We start from the raw sequence: 18,031 nt of genomic DNA on the forward strand, positions 1-18,031 counted from the left end.
TTATTTTAGTTTTTTTTTTCATTCAAGAATAACTTGATTTCTCTATTAAAGATTAAAACATGAAAATAATAAAGACGACCATAACGACCTATTTAACCGCTCAACTGAATATTTGTTTCACCTCAATACATAATCAACTGTAAAATTCAAATACTGATTAGATTATCACATTACATGATTTGCATTAAACAAATAAAGCATCAATTAGCTAACTAACTAGAAAGTTAAATACATGTCGGTTATGTAACAGTTAGCTAAAGGCAACGAGGTAACGATAAATTCCACGTGGCAGGCCTCTATTGGTTAGCGAAAAGTTCGTTATTCTTTTGCGCGGGGAATCGTAACTCAAAGAAGGATATAAAAATGGAGTGGGTTGAGTGATGAAGAGTACTTTGTTTGTTACAGTTCCTATGGCTCTCTCTATCAGACCCTCTGTGAGAGTGCAGCCTGAACAAAGAGATTGGATCAGCTGCTTCGATTCTCTGTAATTATATTATCACTCATCATCACTTCAAGAACGATGATTTTTGGATTCAATAGCCTAATCGATTATTATCGTTTTATCTGTGCTTTTTTCTCTGAGTGATCAATGGTTATGTCTGTGGTGGAGTAGGTTGGCGAGGTTGGTGTCGTGCGGCATCTGCTCACCGGACAAACACGACACCAGTGACGAGGAGATACCAAACTTGGAGGTAATCGAGGTGGTGGCGGACGGTGGCTACGGGCGAGTCTACCGGTGCCTCGATCCTGCCTCCGGCAACGTCTTCGCCGTGAAACAGATCGCAATAATCGGCGCGTTCCAGGGTGTACCGTCTGCGATCATCCGCGAAGTGTCGCTCCTCAAAGAACTCCACCATAAGAACATTGTGAAGTTGCTTAAAGTCTATGTGAAGGGAGAAAGACATGTCAATCTTGTCTTCGAGCATGTCCAGGGCGACCTTCATGACTATATTAGGCACAAGCGTTATCGCAATTACGCGATTATAAAGGTACAAGGAAGATGAGAGTGCGTTTTTTTTCTGGTGTTTTATGAAATTGATTTTTAATTTGTTCAGAAATGGATTAGGCATTGTTGCATTTGGGTTCCCAAGAATCTTTTGAATTTAAAGAAATTTGCATTAAATGTCAATTCTTAAAGCAAAGCTAGATTTAAATTGATTTTAGTTAAAGAAAGTGGTTTATGTTTGGATATTTCAATGAAAGTCATTTTGTTATATAGTATTTAGGGTAAACTTTTCATCATGACTTTAAATTAAATTGTGGTTTTGAGGTAAAATCAATTTTACTCAGTAGTATCCTGACATTTATCACTGTTAATTAAGAAGGATAAATAATTTTAAGATTGAGGTAGATGAATCTGAAATTCTAAAAATCTTGTAGCTGTGATTAAATTTCTTTTGCTTGCAGAGTTTCATGCAGCAGATACTCGCTGCTCTGGAATTCTGCCATTCGCGTAAGGTTCTGCATAGAGATTTGAAACCCGGCAATGTGCTGGTTGATGAACCCAATTTGCAGATCAAACTTGCCGATTTTGGTTTGGCTAGAGAGTTTAGAGATGACATATCATATACTGACCAGGTATAATTGACTTGAAAGAAACATAATTATTTGTTGTTTCATAACTATTTCTACTGTTTTAGTATTCACATTCATTAAGTTTCACACTAACATTTTGCTGCATTGCTTTCTTCTTAGACACAACTGAATCCTGCACATTGTTTCCTTTTGTGATATTTTGTTCCGACCAAATTTGGATATTATACGAAAACGACAAAACATTCATATCAGGTGCAAATTTAGAACTTATAAACGGGTGATTCTCTCTGGCATATTTGGGTTAATTATATATTATTTTTTCAAGTTTTTAAATTTTGAGGAGTATTATTTTCTTAAGTTTATCCCGTGATTATGAATATCTTAAATCTTGCAGTATTTCTTTATTCCTCTGAATTGTAAATTTTGCTGGCTTTATCATTTTATTTGCATATGTACATAGAGATAGACTATATGTAAATATTTCTGGTAAGAAATCATGGTCCCTCTTTCGTATGTAAAATAAGAAATATCTACTTCTTTCATTTATTTTTAATCATGAGATTTTAAAACGTGTTTGATTTATATGTAATCTTAAGAATTAAAGATAATATTTATTAGTCTTTTATTAACAATATTTTACTTTTATGTAATTTTCCTTAATATTTATTGTAATGCAGAAATGAAAAATAAAATAAAAAACCTTAAAACTATTTTATTTAATTTTTTTTTTTACATAAAATTCTTGAAAGACATTTTAGAATCAAGATAACTGAATACTAATACAGTATTCAGTTAGGAACTGCCTGGTACAGGGCACCTGAAATGTTGTGCGACAACTGTCAATATTCATCTCCAATTGATTTGTGGGCTGCTGGCTGTGTATTTGCTGAGATGCTAATTGGAGGACCTCTATTCATAACTAATAAGAACCGGGATGAGTTGCAGGCAATTTTCAGGTATCCATTTCACTTTTTCCTTCCATTCTTGTTTCTAAAACAAAAAATTAAGATTTTCTGTGAAGACTGTTAGGTACTCCTACAGAGGATACATGGCCAGGAATCACTCAATTAATGCCTAGCCTTCATAATAAGTACCCGAAATATAATCCAGTGGTACTAAATTCTCATTTCTCGATTCTCTTTTTTCGTACAATCTTTCAAAGTTACAACGCATTTATGTGACTCTCTACTGCTATGCAGGGCATGGACAAACTCTTTCCTCAACTGGATGAAAGTGGCCAGAATCTTCTTGCAGTAAGTTTTGTTTTGGTTGTCTTTAAAGAAGCCATTTGGAGATGCTTGTTATTTTAGGAATTCAAGTGTGTGGAGCGTAGGTTACTTCCAAAATTCTGTTGGTTTTTGCAGAGATTGCTTTGCTTGAACCCAATTGAAAGGATTTCTGCATCAGCCGCTCTAAACCATGATTACTTCAAGGATGTTGATTTGGTATATTTTCTGCTTCTTTTTTTCACCGCTCTGATAGTTTTAAATTCTTATTTGAATTGATTAAGGTTGTTATATTTTTATCCAGATTTGGGAAGGAAATCCAAGGGAGCTGTCGTCGAGTTGCATTCCTTTTCGATGACTAGTTTTTTGATGGATTTACGTTCTTCCGTTTATTTCACGTTACTTCCATTTGAATGAAATAAGAGATACAAACATACTTTCTTCTTTTCATTGTATCAATTCTTTTCATCCTTCCCTACATACGAAAATAAAATATAAAAGAATTAATCTCTTAAATTGTAGTTTAAATGCCTATGAAGAACATGGATATTTTAATGACATGTTAGAATCTTTAAATGTTAGTTTTTTTAAAAAAAATTACTTTTTACCATCTTTTCTATTTATATTAATTCTTAAATTATTCAAAAATATTAATTTCATAATAATAAATCTTATTATGGAATGTTTCGAAATAAACAATCTTAGATAGTTAGCATTTAATTCTAGTTTACACGTTTCACTGAGAAGTAGAGAGATGAAAGGTGTAAAAGAAATTTGTCATCGTTTAAGTTGGGACCAAATTAACTAAACATTATTTTTCTCCAAATGATATTAATTCATAAAAATAAATTAATTTTTTTCACTAGTTAACTTATGCATAAATTAAAATCAAACTTTAAAGAAAAAGGAAGCAGAAATAACTATTTCATTGCTAGCATTAAATGAATCCATTTCCCCATGAAAAAAAATTTGGGATTCATGTGTAGAGGTATAGTAAATGTACATTGACACTACATATCAACAGAAGAACATGGAACTCCTGATATTTTTATGCAATCTTGGAAGCTCTGCAGTAGAACTTAAGCCCGTTTCTGATAAATCATTAACATCCAAAAATCGTCCAATCTGAGCTGCCGCATGGTGAGCATAGCATATGGGTGCCACTGAAGAATAAAAAATGAGGATAAATTATTATTAACAAATTATTCACTTTGCTGAAGAAAAACACTATTTGATGAATTACCAACTGAGGTTGCAGTCGTGCTTCTTTGGTTCCTGAAATAAGTATACAAACAAACGAACTAAGTAGGATAATAAGAGTTAACATACAAAGAAAAGGTAGAATGCATACACATAGGACAGCGAATGGATCAAATTTTGTAAGCCATCTGCTGAGAAACCAATCTCATCAAGTAGCACATGATAATGTACAGGCCTAGATGTTCCCTGTTTATATGGTCAGGAAACAAAAAACAAATCGCAATCAAAACCAAATGCTACTAAAATGCTTGTAAAATAAGTATACCTAAAGTTACTTACCATCATCCCCGCATGAGCACACATGTAAAAATCATAATTTCTTGGATGCGTGATTGCTGTGTCCACAACAGTCCCTAAAGAGGAAAATTTATATTACAATGATTTCTGTGAGTTACCTGTATGCAAGTAAATAAAACAAGTAGCACACCTGGAGGAACATTTTCCGGACTATTAGCCTGAAACAGCTTAGTATGATGATTTTTCTGTGCCACTATCACGGTGAACTTGGGAACATCATCCTCACCGAGACGTTGATAGGCCTGAAATTACAAGACTTTCTAGTGATCCTAGAACTAGGAAAACATCAACAAAGGTACATCGTTTGATTGTTTGCATGTTTTAAGTAGCTTTTCTTTATTTATTTTTTTTTCCAGAATTCACTGAAGTCGTGAACAAAAAAACGAGAGGTGCTGTAGAAAATATTAACTTTTCCCCATTTTCTTTAAAGAGAAAAATGTGTAATCTAAGCACGCACTCAGAACAATGTCTACGTAAGATTCTTCCAGCAATCAAACAGATTATCAAACTGAACATGGAAAGAGTTAAGCTGTAACCTTTATTATCTGGTCAAGCTCGACAGTCAAAACTTGTTGAAATTGTGATTCACTTACTCCATCCCTGCACATGAAAACACAGTTCAGATTTTTAACAAGTGATAAAGGAAATTGAGACCACTCGTCAAATACTGATAGAATTGTACTAATTTTATTACATATAATTTGTTCAATATTAGTTTCCTAAAATTAGACACTAAATAAATTTGTCGTTGATTTCAGACAGCTGACTGATTTGCGTTGTAAATAATAAAATATCTTGGGAAATAGTTTAAGATTCAAATTGATGTTGTACGGTATTTCCTTATTCCTTAGATTTCCTTTATTTCCTGTTTTAGGGACGATCAATAATTTGACAGAAATTAATAAAATCATTGTACCCTTTCAACTTGGTATCAGAGTTCCTAATCCTAGGGAACTCAGTTTTTCTTATCTGCTACCAGACAAAAATAGTTGAAGCAATCTTGTCATCAAGGTTGAAATCAAAAAATTGATTACTAACAATAGACATGTCTTGCCGTGTAGCTTCCTCCAGTGACTTATCCTGGTACTAAACTAAAACCTATGGCTGACTCATGCCAACTTTCATCAGTATGCGACTAGCTAAAAATTATGTAGAATGATACCCAACTATTGAACCCTGCAAACCTCTTGGCAACTCCAGTTCAACATTATTATTTCCCAATTCCCTTCCGAAAAGAAACGTGGAAAACTGGATGGATCCTATAAGATACTGCACCTACCAGCTGTAATACTAAATATGGCCCAGAATAAGGAGTTAATAATTTAGGCTAAAGCTTGGAAGGAAATACCAATACCCTGATTGTATATAGGTTTGTTTCTGTTAGAAAAATAAACCATCCTATCCTGAGAGCAAGAAATTTAATACAAAACAAGGTTTCCTTTATATGAGGGTACCATGGAATCCTAAACCAAGTTGAACCCGTGTTAGAGTTTGAAGATGCATAAAGTCCATGCCCCAGCACATGCATAAGTTGTGGAGAAAAGAAGAATCTTCAAATTCTACATGGTATGAACTTGATAAAAATCACATTGGTACAAGCCTTAGGAAAGGAGTAGTTTCCCTCTGTATCTTAATTGTTTTATACTACTTGAGATTAAACAAAAAATATATTTCTAGAGAGCTTAGTTGATCCCTCTCACAATCTTCTAATTATAATAAAGAACTGATACAAGAATACATGGAAGATTAAGGGACTGTCCTAGACACCTAGGTGCAGAACTAGGTACTACTATAGATACAACTCATAAAAGCTAGCACACTACACCCTAAGTAGGCTTAATCATGATACATAGATGTAATTATTCTAACAATACTCAATGAAGAGACTCAGAAATCAGTCATCCTACTGAGTCTAAGTTGTCTAGTTTACATTGGGAGCTGTGTTAGTTAGAAAAACTTACTTGTCATTCCTTTCCTGATAGAGTCAATAAAAGAGTGGCCTCCCCATTCGACTTAATTCATGGGTCCTTCTCGTATTGTGTGTTATTATAGTTTTAAGCACTTTGTAACATTCATTGATGATTTTCTACAATCTACATGATTATATTCAATGAAAAACATGTCTAACATGTTTTCCAATTTTGAAAGATTTTACACTTGAGGAAGAACAAACAATTTTTTAGTAAATCACCTTAATGCATGCAAGATCTTGTACTAAAACAATTTTAGGAACATATGGCATCTAAGGAAATTCTCCATCAAAAATTTTGGTCCTTCTTTCTCTATAATCATGTACCCACATATTTTTGGGAGTATGTTGTTTTAGAACTTATTATCTTTTCAACAGGATGCCCTCAATTGTTGTCTATCCTTTTTCATCCTATTCCCTGCAAATATTTGGGTCAACTTTGTCCACAACTAAGCTCTTAGAATCAGGTGCGTATTCCTAGGTCACAATTGATCACAAAAAGATTATCGTTGTAATTCTCTCCTTTTTTTATGAGACCATCCCTTACTTTGAGTCCTCCACTACACATTCCACTTCCCAAATAAGTACACATTCTCTTATTCCCCTTCCCTCTGTCTCAAGCTAACTCTTTGATACACCAAGACGTTCCACAAGTAGGACCACAGGCAGAGCAACTTCTTTAGACACATCAGCATCAACCACGAACTACACTAATCACTGATTCAAGCAATGAAGATACAGTAGATCCTTGCTAGATTCTTCCATGGTTTTAGACTATTTATCAATTCAAACATACCCCTCGCTCGACCTTCAGTGGTCCATTGCTCCATAAAAGGTATTTGGCCTAGTCCTAACCCGTCTCGTCATTATGTTACAATAGGTTATCATTGTCATTCTCTATGTACTATACCTACCTTTCTTCTTTGACCATTTCCCAACACTTTAGGTGATACATTATCCCATCCCAAGTGGAGACAAGCAATGATTGATGAAATGAGTAGTCTTCAAAACAATTGTACCTAGGAACTGGTCTCATTTCCTCCAAAGTCCACATGAACAATTTTTTATGTGACCTTGACATAAACAACATGCAAGTACCAAAGAATATGGACATAAAAATTTAAAACAAAACAATAGCCACTACAAATAATCCACCCACAAGGTCTACTCCCATAACATCTGGTAGCTCCACCTTCTTGATCCACATGTTCTCTTGGCAACGCTAACACTATGCCTAAACTCATTGTCCAAATAAAACTCAACATGAAATTGAGACAAGATTGAACTACACGGCAAATATGAAACATATAAAATCCTTTTGATCACACAAGCTAACAAGCATACATAAAACCCCAAAAGAACATGTAAACATCATCGTCAAGGCATGGTGAATGTTGCAATCTCTACACTGCATTTATACACAAGGAATAACTTTAGAGAAAAGATGGAAAAAAAATCAAATGACATATCTGAACAATGCAATCCCATACAAATGGTAGGGATACATAACCAAATAGTAGAATGACAAGATACTAAAATGAGAATAATTATCCAAAAATATCTCATAACCAACCCAACAATGCTAATGGACTCAATTGATTAATGATTTTTATATGCTATAATATTTAACATTGGTATATTCTAATTTCTAATGACATTTGACCTAAAAACAAGTTATCCAAAAGAATATCTGACTGGATTATAGATCAAATACAACGGTGATAAAATGACACCTGAAGACAATAAATTGAGTTGGCTTGCGGCTGTTACTTGAATCATAGAAATCTAGCAGCAATTCCCTGTAAGAAAATATTTTAATCATTACAACAGTTTGATGTGCGAGCCATGATAAATATAACAATGTGACCACACTACACCTTGTACAAAAAATCATAAAGCATAAACAGCATATATAAGTTATAATTGTTACATTAGGACAATTTCTTCTTCCACCTCTTATCTTCCAGAAAGCATCATCCCAAAAGTTCTTATTTCTAAATTTTGGTTACGCATTCTGCAAAAGTTCTTATTTCTAAATTTTGGTTACGCATTCTGGAATCTTTATTCTGAAATATACTTTATTTCAAAATGATTCTAGAATGTGTAATCTTACGTTTTTCTAATAAATTCCAAATTGTGTTTTCAGAAAATGTAAGAATTTTAAAATATCATTTTTGTTATTCCACGTTAGTAGGTGTCGGAAGAAATTATGGAGGTGCTAGAAGCATATGTCAATATAGCATTGATACATAGATGACCGCGCTTTTTCTCACACAATTAATTCCTCTAACATCCCCAAGAATCATTTCACTATGTTAACAAACTTCAACCAGCTCAATAGCAGCTCTACCCTCTAAGTCATTTTCTAGATTCTAGAATATATCCTCAAATACATGACTATTGTTGAACAATCGAATAAGTATGATTGTTCCTCCACAGGCCTGCTTAAAAAATATAAGGCCCACTTGTTGAAGTTTCCTTCACTAGATCACTATTAAGAAAATTAACTATTTTATCTTGTGTTTGTTACAACTTTAAAAAAATAAAAAAGCTAAAAGAATAGGAAATTTTATTATAAATCCCAATTGTTTAGCCTTTTCCACTCAAAAATTGTTAGTGTAATCCACATTACTACAATAGTCTCTAAAGTAGGTGATCTTCATGTTTGTAATTGTATCGGTTTGTTACAAGTGTTTTATTAACTTTTATGTCATGTCATATCTATAAACATGTATTTCATTGAATATCTAATTAAAAATATTTCTTTCTATTTGATGTCTCTTTGAATATTAGAAAGTAATACGACTTCAGATTGAAACTGTAAAATATATTTCTAGAGAGCTTAGTTAATCCCTCTCACTATGTTCTATTTATAATAAAGAACTGATACAAAAGTACATGGAAGATTAAGAGACTGCCCTAGACACCTAGGTGCAAAACTATGTATTACTATAGATAAACTCATAAAGACTAGTACACTACACCTTAAGTAGACTTAATGATTATACATAGATGTAATTATTCTAACAATACGATATCAACAACTTTAAAGCTCCTTTTATGGCTTTCGATACTAAGTAACACAGTTTAATATCAAGAAAACAGAAATATCGTCTCAAAGCCAGATTCGTCCATAGCTCGGTACAATATGTATAGAGTTGATTTATCCTTCACACAAGTTTTTTCAATGCCGCAAGTTGCGCAACTAGTTGTGCTTCGTCCTCTATGGGTTCTTCATATCCACTCTCCACTATATTCCATATGTCTTGGGATCCTAAAAAAGCTCTCATTTGCACACTCCAGTTATCATAATTGGATTTCTTTGACAACTTGGGCAAGGACATACTGTTTGCAAGGTTAGCCATCTCTCACTTTCTTTTATTTTCGGACACTCAAGTTCTCACAACTTTGATACCAATTTGTTGGTATCTATAAATATTTTCTTATTTAAAATTGATACAAACACAATACTCTTCACTCCTTTTCTCACAACACTCTCAAAAGCTCACAAAAAAAAAACACTCACGATGTGTTGTTCTCTGGACACAGCACAGATCCTTGCTTTCTTTGTTGAGGTTATCTCTTCCTCTTTCACCTTCGTGGCTTTATAGGAGAACAAAGCACCCATCACACTCATGCAATCAGTATTACCATGCAACAAAGTCTTTGCAAGGTACAAAACATGTCCAATCGTGTGGGACCAATGATAAAAGCTAGAGGGACCCATTTAAAATTTATTCCACATAAACTACCTGTTAGAAGTAGACTTTAAGCCTAACTCAACCCCACAAAACTGGCTTGTAAGGTGAGGTTTGCACCCACTTATATATTATAAATTGACCTTATCTCTAGTCGATGTGGGACTTCCAACACACACCCCTCACGGAGAGGTATATACATCTCGCGCATGAGACTAGACATTAATGGGTGGTCCGATAGTGGGTGGAACAAAGTGCCCAACAAACAACAAATATCGCTAAAATAGGCTTCATCCATGGCTCTGATACCATGTTAGAAGTAGACTTTAAGTCTAACTCAACCCCACAAAACCGGCTTGTAAGGTAAGGTTTGCACCCACTTATATATTATAAATTGACCTTATCTCTAGTCGATGTGGGACTTCCAACACTGTCCCATGACCATTTTCTTTTACAAAATTAATACTTAAGATCCTATCAGGTTACTTCAAAATGAGATGGAGTTCAAGGTATTTTGTAGATTTTCATTATAAAATTCAAAAATACAATTTTACTCTAACCTGATAATACCATCGTCACCCCCATTTTCTAATGGCTTGTATAGAGCATCAATCATCTCTACCTTAGATGCCTGCAATCTCACAGACGCTCTATACCTTGAAATCAATGGCCAACATCGAGATCCAACAACCTACAATTCAACAATATGCACCAGATTAATATGCTGCAGAGATAACAAAAGTGCAAATAGAAAGGTACAAGAAGCTTTTTCAAACACTTGAGATTAAAACAGAAAATATATTTCTAGAGGACTTAGTTGATCCCATTCACAAATTTATAATAATTAACTGATACAAGAGTAGATAGAAGATTAAGGGACTGCCCTAGACACTTAGGTGCAAAACTAGATACTACTCATAAAAGCTAGCTCACTACACATCCTATGTAGGTCTAATGATGATACATAGATGTAATTATTCTAACAAAAACAACGAAGATACGGGAAAACAGAAAACCAAACTAGACTTACAGCTGCAACTGATGGAATATCTAATTGACCTCTGTGAGAGACATCCATCCCCAAAATGATTGTTGGGGTATCTTTAATTAAGGGAAGATGGCTAGAATGCTCCATTGCCAACAGAGAATTTATTCCTCCAAGCTGTATTGAAGTCATAAAAAATTAGTTAAACTGTACATGAAGTTACGGAGTTAAAATAAGTTGAGTTGTTTTTGTACTGATATCAGTCACAAAGTACTCAGTTACCTTAGAATTAATTTTGAGAAGTATGTTATTAAGGTATTGATCAGTGATCTTGACAGGGGAAATGCACTGTGTGGCAACACCGATTTCACTCAGACACTTCTTTTTCCAAGGCCCTAAAGTTGATAAATGATCATAACATGAAAACAAAATATTTTATGTAAAGGAAACCCAAGAAACATTTGCCTAAAGATGTACCATATATATCACAATTTTTCCTCTCTGGTAAGACACAAAGAATCAACTTTGGTTCTCTATTTAGTTTTGATTTTAGCAGGTCAAACATTCTTTCAACCCTTGCAACAGGGTTAGATCTTCTCAACTGTGGTTCCTCCTCTACCAAAGAATGTGGCCGTTCAATGTTCTGCACAAATATTTAAGTACATTTGAAATTACTAATCAAACTAAAAACAGGAGAACAAATAAATATAGCATAGATATTAGAATGCCCAGAGACATACAATGCCCTTGCTCATTCCACATCTGATCAGCTCCCTTGATAAGTAACTAGTATCACATCTTGCAGAAAAGTTGACAACAGCCCAATAATCAATATGCGATGGTTGTAGAAGTGTCTATGAAAAGGAAATATTGCATCATCTTTTCTGAATTAGTCCATATTTTAGACAACTCTAAAAGAAGGAAGCCTTTAACACTTTCAGAATGTGAAAGAATAACAGAATACCTTTTTTTTTAAATTCCACCTTCCATTACATGGGATGCAAACATCATTTTGGCCAACCTTCAACTGTGTCTCAAATAGAATCGTATCAATGTGTGTATTTAGTTCTCAAACAATTGAAGGAAATGACAGAAAATGGAGAAACAAATGAAAGAAAATAGGATTTCTTTATTGATTGAGTGTATCTGTACAAAGAACCCTGAATATTCAAGATATCCAGGTCTGTTCCAAGTCCAATTATATTTCACCAAAAGGCTAGATACCCCCTCTCAACCCCTCTTATTTATTTAAAGGCAACATGCCTTATTTCTTAAACTAACTGACTACCTCACTAGCAGACACCAAATTAACTACAAATGGATATCTATAAGAAAACCACTTGTTTTATGCCAATTTCCCTTTCATCTCTCTACTCAACTTATATATCATGTGCACAAAAAAATGTGAAATATTGAATAACTATGTACCTGTGGTGCCTCAAGAACACGACCTTCAACAAGAGCCAATTGTTTATCAACAGAAATGCCACATGCAGCAAGAACAGGATCATCATCACAGCAATAGTTTCCTACAGCCTATATATTTTAATGAGCTTACATATTAATCATAAAATGGAACAACGTATCAATAAATATAAGTTTACATTTTTCAGAATTTTGATTCTATCTTGAGGCTTTTGGCGTGACTTCTCAACTAAAGATGCTCTTTGCATTGGTAAGAGTGCCTTTGTATACCGTTGGAGGGACACAAGTGAACATAGCTACTCCACCAAAAGTAAAGAAAAAGAGAAGAAAACATCAGTTAGATATAATTGGTCCAAAGGGATAGGCTGTTGAAGAAAAAATAAAAACAAGGTTTAGCCTCTATAAAAAATCAACCAACCTCCAAAGGAAGATAGTTGGGCCGATTTGGTTTTCCAACATCAAGACATGGAAAATAATAAGATGAGGGCAGATCAATGCCACAATGTTTTACAAAATATTCATATACAGTAATCTCCACCGTCTGTCCTTCATTACTGCCGTTGTCATTTTTAACCTTCATACTAAAACTGCAAAAGATATCAGACTCAAGCTTTGTTGTGGTCAAGAGAACCCTAAGATTTTGTTTCCCTTTCTTTCTTATTTCATGTAAATATACTAGAAACTTGACTTTCTAAAGGCAAGAACTTACAGTTGCTGATTGCATGGTTTCTCACTCAAGCCAGAAATTTTAAATTCCAGGTTTCGATGAGTTGCTTGTACCCTTAAATTTTTAAGAACCTTTTTGGCCTACAAATTATCAAGAATTAAAAGAATATCAGGTAACTACTAATTTTTATTCGTGAACCATATGGACAATTTGTCACCTTTTCCCAGTCAATAAAACGGGGTTCCTTCACTTGCTGATTTGATAACAGAAAATCAATTACAGGACCAGGTTTTATGATCACAGTTGTTGACACGTCTAGAAAAACATAAAGTGTTAAGATCGAAAATAATACATTTTTATGAAGATAAGATTCCAAGAAAAGTATGAAAACAGTTCTACCCATATTTAGAGTCAATCCTCGCGGTGTGGAACGAAAACTCGAATGATAACCTGAGACTGCTGTTACACCAGCCCCAACATCAGTGAAATTTCTTGGGTCATCATGAAAAAAGGATTGCCTTACCAAAAGACACCCACTTCACATTCAAAAAAAATGGTTCAACTAAGTTAGACCAAACAGGTTATGATTAAATTTAAATTCCAGTCCAGAAAACATAAAGATATTTCTTTGAATTTTATCTTTAGAAGATGTATAGGTACCAATCAGCTGCACGCTGCCTCAGTACAGTATCAAGCACCCTCAACGCATCTTCAGAATTGGCATCTGAGTCAACCCATTTCGGAACAAAGGCAATGGACTGCATGGGTATTTTGGCTGCAAAACTTATCTCCACCATGAATGTCTTTAGCTGAAAAGAATGTTTTGACCTTTTACTTTCCTCACAAAGGCTTCCATCAGCACCAGCACTACGGCTAGAGTTAGAACAGTATAAGCTTAAAGGGAACAAAAACACAGCACAAATAAATAAAATAGTCATACAAAAGGCATACCGTTTTCTAAATGATTCCTCCAAAAGCACCTTGAACTCATACTTATTTAGCGGCAGAGGACCTGCTGTGTACAAAGTTTTCCCTCCATCATAGGCAAACCTTTTGCCACCAAGTTCAGAAGAGTATATTTGGTAAAGCCTGTTAACCACTTTTCTCCCAATGACCTTGCTTTCAACTGCTCTCTTATCTTCTAAAGTAATAGCAACCTGAAAATGCTTCAATAAGCTAAAGTCTAAGATAAGATACAACAAAATTGCTGAGGCAGAAATACAGAACATACACTATACTGGAAAAACAGTGTGTCCGGAGCATTAACAGAAACTTCAAAGAGATTCACAAGTAAAGATATATGTTTTCCTGCGGTCCCAACCCCATTCCTACTCATAATAGAATACTTTGTAGGAGTTAATTGTTCAGTTTCCATATTATGTTGCACATCAGGAGATGGTTGAGGTGATGCTGGAGGTTCAGCAGCCTCTTCAGTTCCAGGAACTTCCTCTGTCATTCTTTCCTTGGCTACAAATGACACTGAAGAAAACGAATAGACCATGTTAAAATTTGAAGTACCCATATACTCTGTTACAATTTAAGAATTTACAGAGATTCTACCCTGAAGTGTTCCAGCTGTACAATTATCCGAAATATGCTTTCTACTTTTCTGACTGATAGTAAGTCAAATGCTATATAAGACAAACACCACATGATAGATTAAGGGAACCCATTGTTGAAAACCAATTCAAACACACCTTTATTTGGTTTCTTACTATACAGATGAAGTATCTCACTAAAATATGGGTAAGTAATTAAAGAGAAGAACCTCAAATTTAGTATTGACTGATGGGCATACTCTTTATAGATTTTCATTCAAAAATCCAAATTAGGGCATCATAATCCATGTCAATATGAACAGTAAACGAGAAACAAACCATTCATAGTGAATAACCCATTACTGAACTTGAAAAAAAAAATATTAAGAATGTGTCCCAAAACGCACCATAGAAGAACAACAACATAATGCATTTTGCAAAACTAAACCGTGATATACACAAACAAAGATAATGCATGCATTACAAACTTACAAGTTCAAACAGGTGCGATCAACCCAAATGCAGCGAAGACGAACGGTTCGCAGTGGTAGGATAGGGTTTTGGAGGAAAGAGAGAATTTGAAAATTGCACCAAGGAGTGTTGGTTTAGTTTAAAGGTGGAAGTGAGAGAGGAGGGAAACCATGGAGACACTTTCTACTCTCCATTTTCAGCTATTTAATCTCCCAAATTTACCTTTGTTTTATTTTAAGTTTTAAATTTTTAATCCTACCTAATAAAATTTAGAGGAATTTAATACTAAAAATTTAATCAGATCATAAATCTATTTATTTTTACAATAGGTTTGTATTAGATTCGACAGTGTTTCATTCAAAAAGAATATTTAATTTTTTCTCATTACATTAGACGTTTTTAATTTAATTTTTTATTTTATTTTTATTTAGTTCATACCTTAAAATAAACTAATGTATTTTCTTTGTCAAATTAATAATAAGAGTATTACAACATAGGACATGAATAACTAAAATATAAATGAGTAAAATAGAATTAAAAAAATGATCTTAAATAAATAAATAAAAACTAATAAACCTTATATTACAATTCACTATTTTTATTGTATTAAATTTGGCTTTCTTTTTTCTCACGTCTCGGAGCTACTTAGCCAAATAAACATGGGTTTATTTACTATTTATATTGTAATTAAGCATTTAGATAGGGTCAATTTGATGTGTTAATTACGGATGTGAAGTCTTGTGTAGATGTGTAATTGATAAAATTGTTATATCAAACACGACTTTAATGCTAATTCATTAGCACTAATCAAAGTCATGCATTTTTTATGGGATTTTTTCCAAAAAAATTGATAACTTCAATGTTTTTTTATTTGAACAAACCTCCTTAGTTGTCTTGCTTTTTATATTCGCAATATAATAACATGACTTTAGTGTTATTTATGTATCATGCTTTTTAAATAATTTTTAGCATGCATATCCTATGATTTGGAAATTTTTTGGAAATGTAAGAGTATGTTGTGAATGAATTAGAATGATGACTTCACATAATGGGGGTGTCATTGTTAATTCACATTTCAAATCACCTTTTTAACTCACGATATTGTCCGAATTTTAAAGAATTCAGATTCCAGGTTTATCCAAACTTTGATTAGTATTAATTAATTATAGTTGAAGTTGTGATTGACACTAACGATTTCATCATTTATACGTTTATAAGTTGTCTATACCAAACATCACTTTTTTAAAACGCCTTATTTGTAATTTTTAAAAAAGTAAACTTATATTAATAATTAACAAAATAAATTGACCCTTATACATAAAAAAAAGGTTAAATATGTTTTTAGTCCCTAAACTATTGGGCGTTTCTGGTTTTTGTCACTCTTTCAAAATAAGGTATAATTTGGTCTTCATTCTTTTCGAAACTCTAGTTTTAGTCCTCGAAACTTTGGTTTTAGTCCTCGAAAACTACCACATTTTTAACGGTGTTAGTTTTCGAGAACTAAAACCAGAAACGGTCAATAATTTAGGGACTAAAAACATATTTAATCCTAAAAAAAAATCCAACTTTTTGTTTCTCATTCCTGTATTTTAAAAAAATAGACATTGTATTTCTTTCTAAGATTTTAAAGGTTGAATTGCATATTTGATTTGTTATACTATTTTTTTAGGTTCATTTTAGTTTCTTATATTTCTTTTAGTTTAATTTTGTTTTTAACGTTTTAAATTTGAATTAGTTTTACTTTACGTACACTAGGGTTAATGTTGTTCATTTGTTTCTAATAATGAATGAAAATGCCGCAAAACAACATAATTAACACAGAAATAACATAGTGTACCCAGAACTATGTATTCTTTATTTTAAAATAGGTAAGAAGAAGCTATTTTGCCTATAAAATTTAATGGGAGTAGACAAAAAATAAACCTTTATTCACAGATTTTAATAAATGTATTAAGAAAAATTGTGTATGATTAATAATTGAAAACAAATAATATATAGTATTTTATTTTTTTATATTTATGCACAATATAATAGTTTATGTAAGTTTATAATAATTAATGTCTTTACAATTTTATTTTTAATTTTTAGTTATGTGTTACTTAATTTTACCAATTTTTATAAATTGTACAATTGGACGTAATTAAGTTATTTCTCATTATATTATTTAGTGAAGAGATTGAAGGGATTCAGAATGAGCTTAATGAACTTAAGTTTGCTAATTAGACATATTTTCTTGCATTCATTAGTATTATATTTCACTTTGTTGTTTGTTTGTTTACTAAACTTATTTTTGTTATCTCTACAAAGCACTGTTTCATGTGATTGTTTTGGTGAACTTCTTTATTTATCTATGTGTCCAATTTGATAAAACTAAAAAAGGGAGAAAAATATTATATTTGTGTTTGCACATTGCTATATATTGTTGTATCACACCATTATTATATCAAATTGTAAACGGTCATATGACATCCGACTAGATGAGATTGCTAGAAGAATCTGATCCGCCAAGCAATCCACCAGTTACAAGTTAAAGATAAGCAGTCCATCAATCGAGAAGGAGAGGAAGTCAAGCGGACATGCCTTAGCATCAGTTATCCTTAAATATCATGTCAAATTGAGATTACGGGTAAGCGTCGTTTAGTAGGTTTTGGGTCATGATTGAGTCATGATTAAAGTTTTACTAATTTCAAGTTCATCTCTAAACCTATAAAGAGATGTCAAAGGTAAGAAGGTATGTGAATTTCTTTATTGTGAATTTAAGACTTTCCTCTGACTCCGATTGAACCAATTACATCCAAACGATTTAGAGCGTAAACAAGGAAAGATTTGGGACTAAGATAGGTAGCTTTACCTAAGCTTATTTGGAGTAAAAGTGTGAATGTGTGTTTTATAGAGATTTTCGACCCTCTACCTAAAACACTAACCAATATTATATTACACAATTGTCTTCCTTGCATTA

At 33.0% G+C, this 18,031-nt stretch overlaps 2 protein-coding genes across 4 annotated transcripts; one reads left to right on the forward strand and one right to left on the reverse strand.

Annotated features, from left to right (window-relative positions):
* Positions 1-390: 390 nt before the first annotated feature.
* Positions 391-3,212, forward strand: LOC124848971 (cell division control protein 2 homolog). The gene is made up of 8 exons (XM_047326800.2): positions 391-484; positions 614-989; positions 1,408-1,578; positions 2,329-2,492; positions 2,558-2,648; positions 2,736-2,789; positions 2,901-2,981; positions 3,067-3,212. Exons 1-8 carry the CDS (start codon positions 411-413, stop codon positions 3,118-3,120), a joined length of 1,065 nt encoding a protein of 354 aa, XP_047182756.2. The 5' UTR covers positions 391-410; the 3' UTR covers positions 3,121-3,212.
* Positions 3,213-3,656: 444 nt separating this feature from the next.
* AGO6 (Argonaute family protein) lies at positions 3,657-15,255 on the reverse strand. Of its 3 annotated transcripts, XM_047326803.2 has the most exons (23): positions 15,094-15,255; positions 14,295-14,542; positions 14,015-14,220; positions 13,724-13,936; positions 13,463-13,599; positions 13,281-13,378; positions 13,106-13,203; positions 12,815-12,983; positions 12,576-12,692; positions 12,400-12,507; positions 11,936-11,998; positions 11,712-11,825; positions 11,449-11,614; positions 11,254-11,366; positions 11,017-11,148; positions 10,547-10,677; positions 8,022-8,087; positions 4,856-4,919; positions 4,450-4,561; positions 4,302-4,375; positions 4,114-4,208; positions 4,006-4,037; positions 3,657-3,925 (listed from the first exon to the last, which is right to left on the reverse strand). In XM_047326803.2, the coding sequence occupies exons 2-23, from the start codon at positions 14,517-14,519 to the stop codon at positions 3,780-3,782; spliced, it is 2,679 nt and encodes an 892-aa protein (XP_047182759.2). In that variant the 5' UTR covers positions 14,520-14,542; positions 15,094-15,255; the 3' UTR covers positions 3,657-3,779. The 3 variants fall into 3 exon arrangements, with proteins under 3 accessions (XP_047182759.2, XP_047182760.2, XP_087966379.1); XM_047326804.2 differs by lacking the exon at positions 15,094-15,255 and having other exon boundaries at positions 13,724-13,930; positions 14,295-14,579; XM_088110253.1 differs by lacking the exon at positions 15,094-15,255 and having other exon boundaries at positions 14,295-14,579.
* Positions 15,256-18,031: the final 2,776 nt, after the last annotated feature.

This window comes from Vigna umbellata, chromosome 3 (genome assembly GCF_029865625.1).
Source record: "Vigna umbellata cultivar VRB3 chromosome 3, Vumbellata_1.0, whole genome shotgun sequence".
Lineage (NCBI taxonomy): Eukaryota > Viridiplantae > Streptophyta > Magnoliopsida > Fabales > Fabaceae > Vigna > Vigna umbellata.

Coding starts and splice junctions, on each gene's coding strand:
- AGO6 (XM_088110253.1), bottom strand. CDS start 14,564: ATGGTCTATTCGTTTTCTTCAGTGTCATTTGTAGCCAAGGAAAGAATG. Junction 13,204..13,280: donor GTTTTATTGACTGGGAAAAG/GTGACAAATTGT, acceptor GATAATTTGTAG/GCCAAAAAGGTTCTTAAAAA. Junction 12,508..12,575: donor GAATCAAAATTCTGAAAAAT/GTAAACTTATAT, acceptor TAAAATATATAG/GCTGTAGGAAACTATTGCTG.
- LOC124848971 (XM_047326800.2), top strand. CDS start 411: ATGGCTCTCTCTATCAGACCCTCTGTGAGAGTGCAGCCTGAACAAAGA. Junction 990..1,407: donor GCAATTACGCGATTATAAAG/GTACAAGGAAGA, acceptor TTTTGCTTGCAG/AGTTTCATGCAGCAGATACT. Junction 2,982..3,066: donor ACTTCAAGGATGTTGATTTG/GTATATTTTCTG, acceptor ATTTTTATCCAG/ATTTGGGAAGGAAATCCAAG.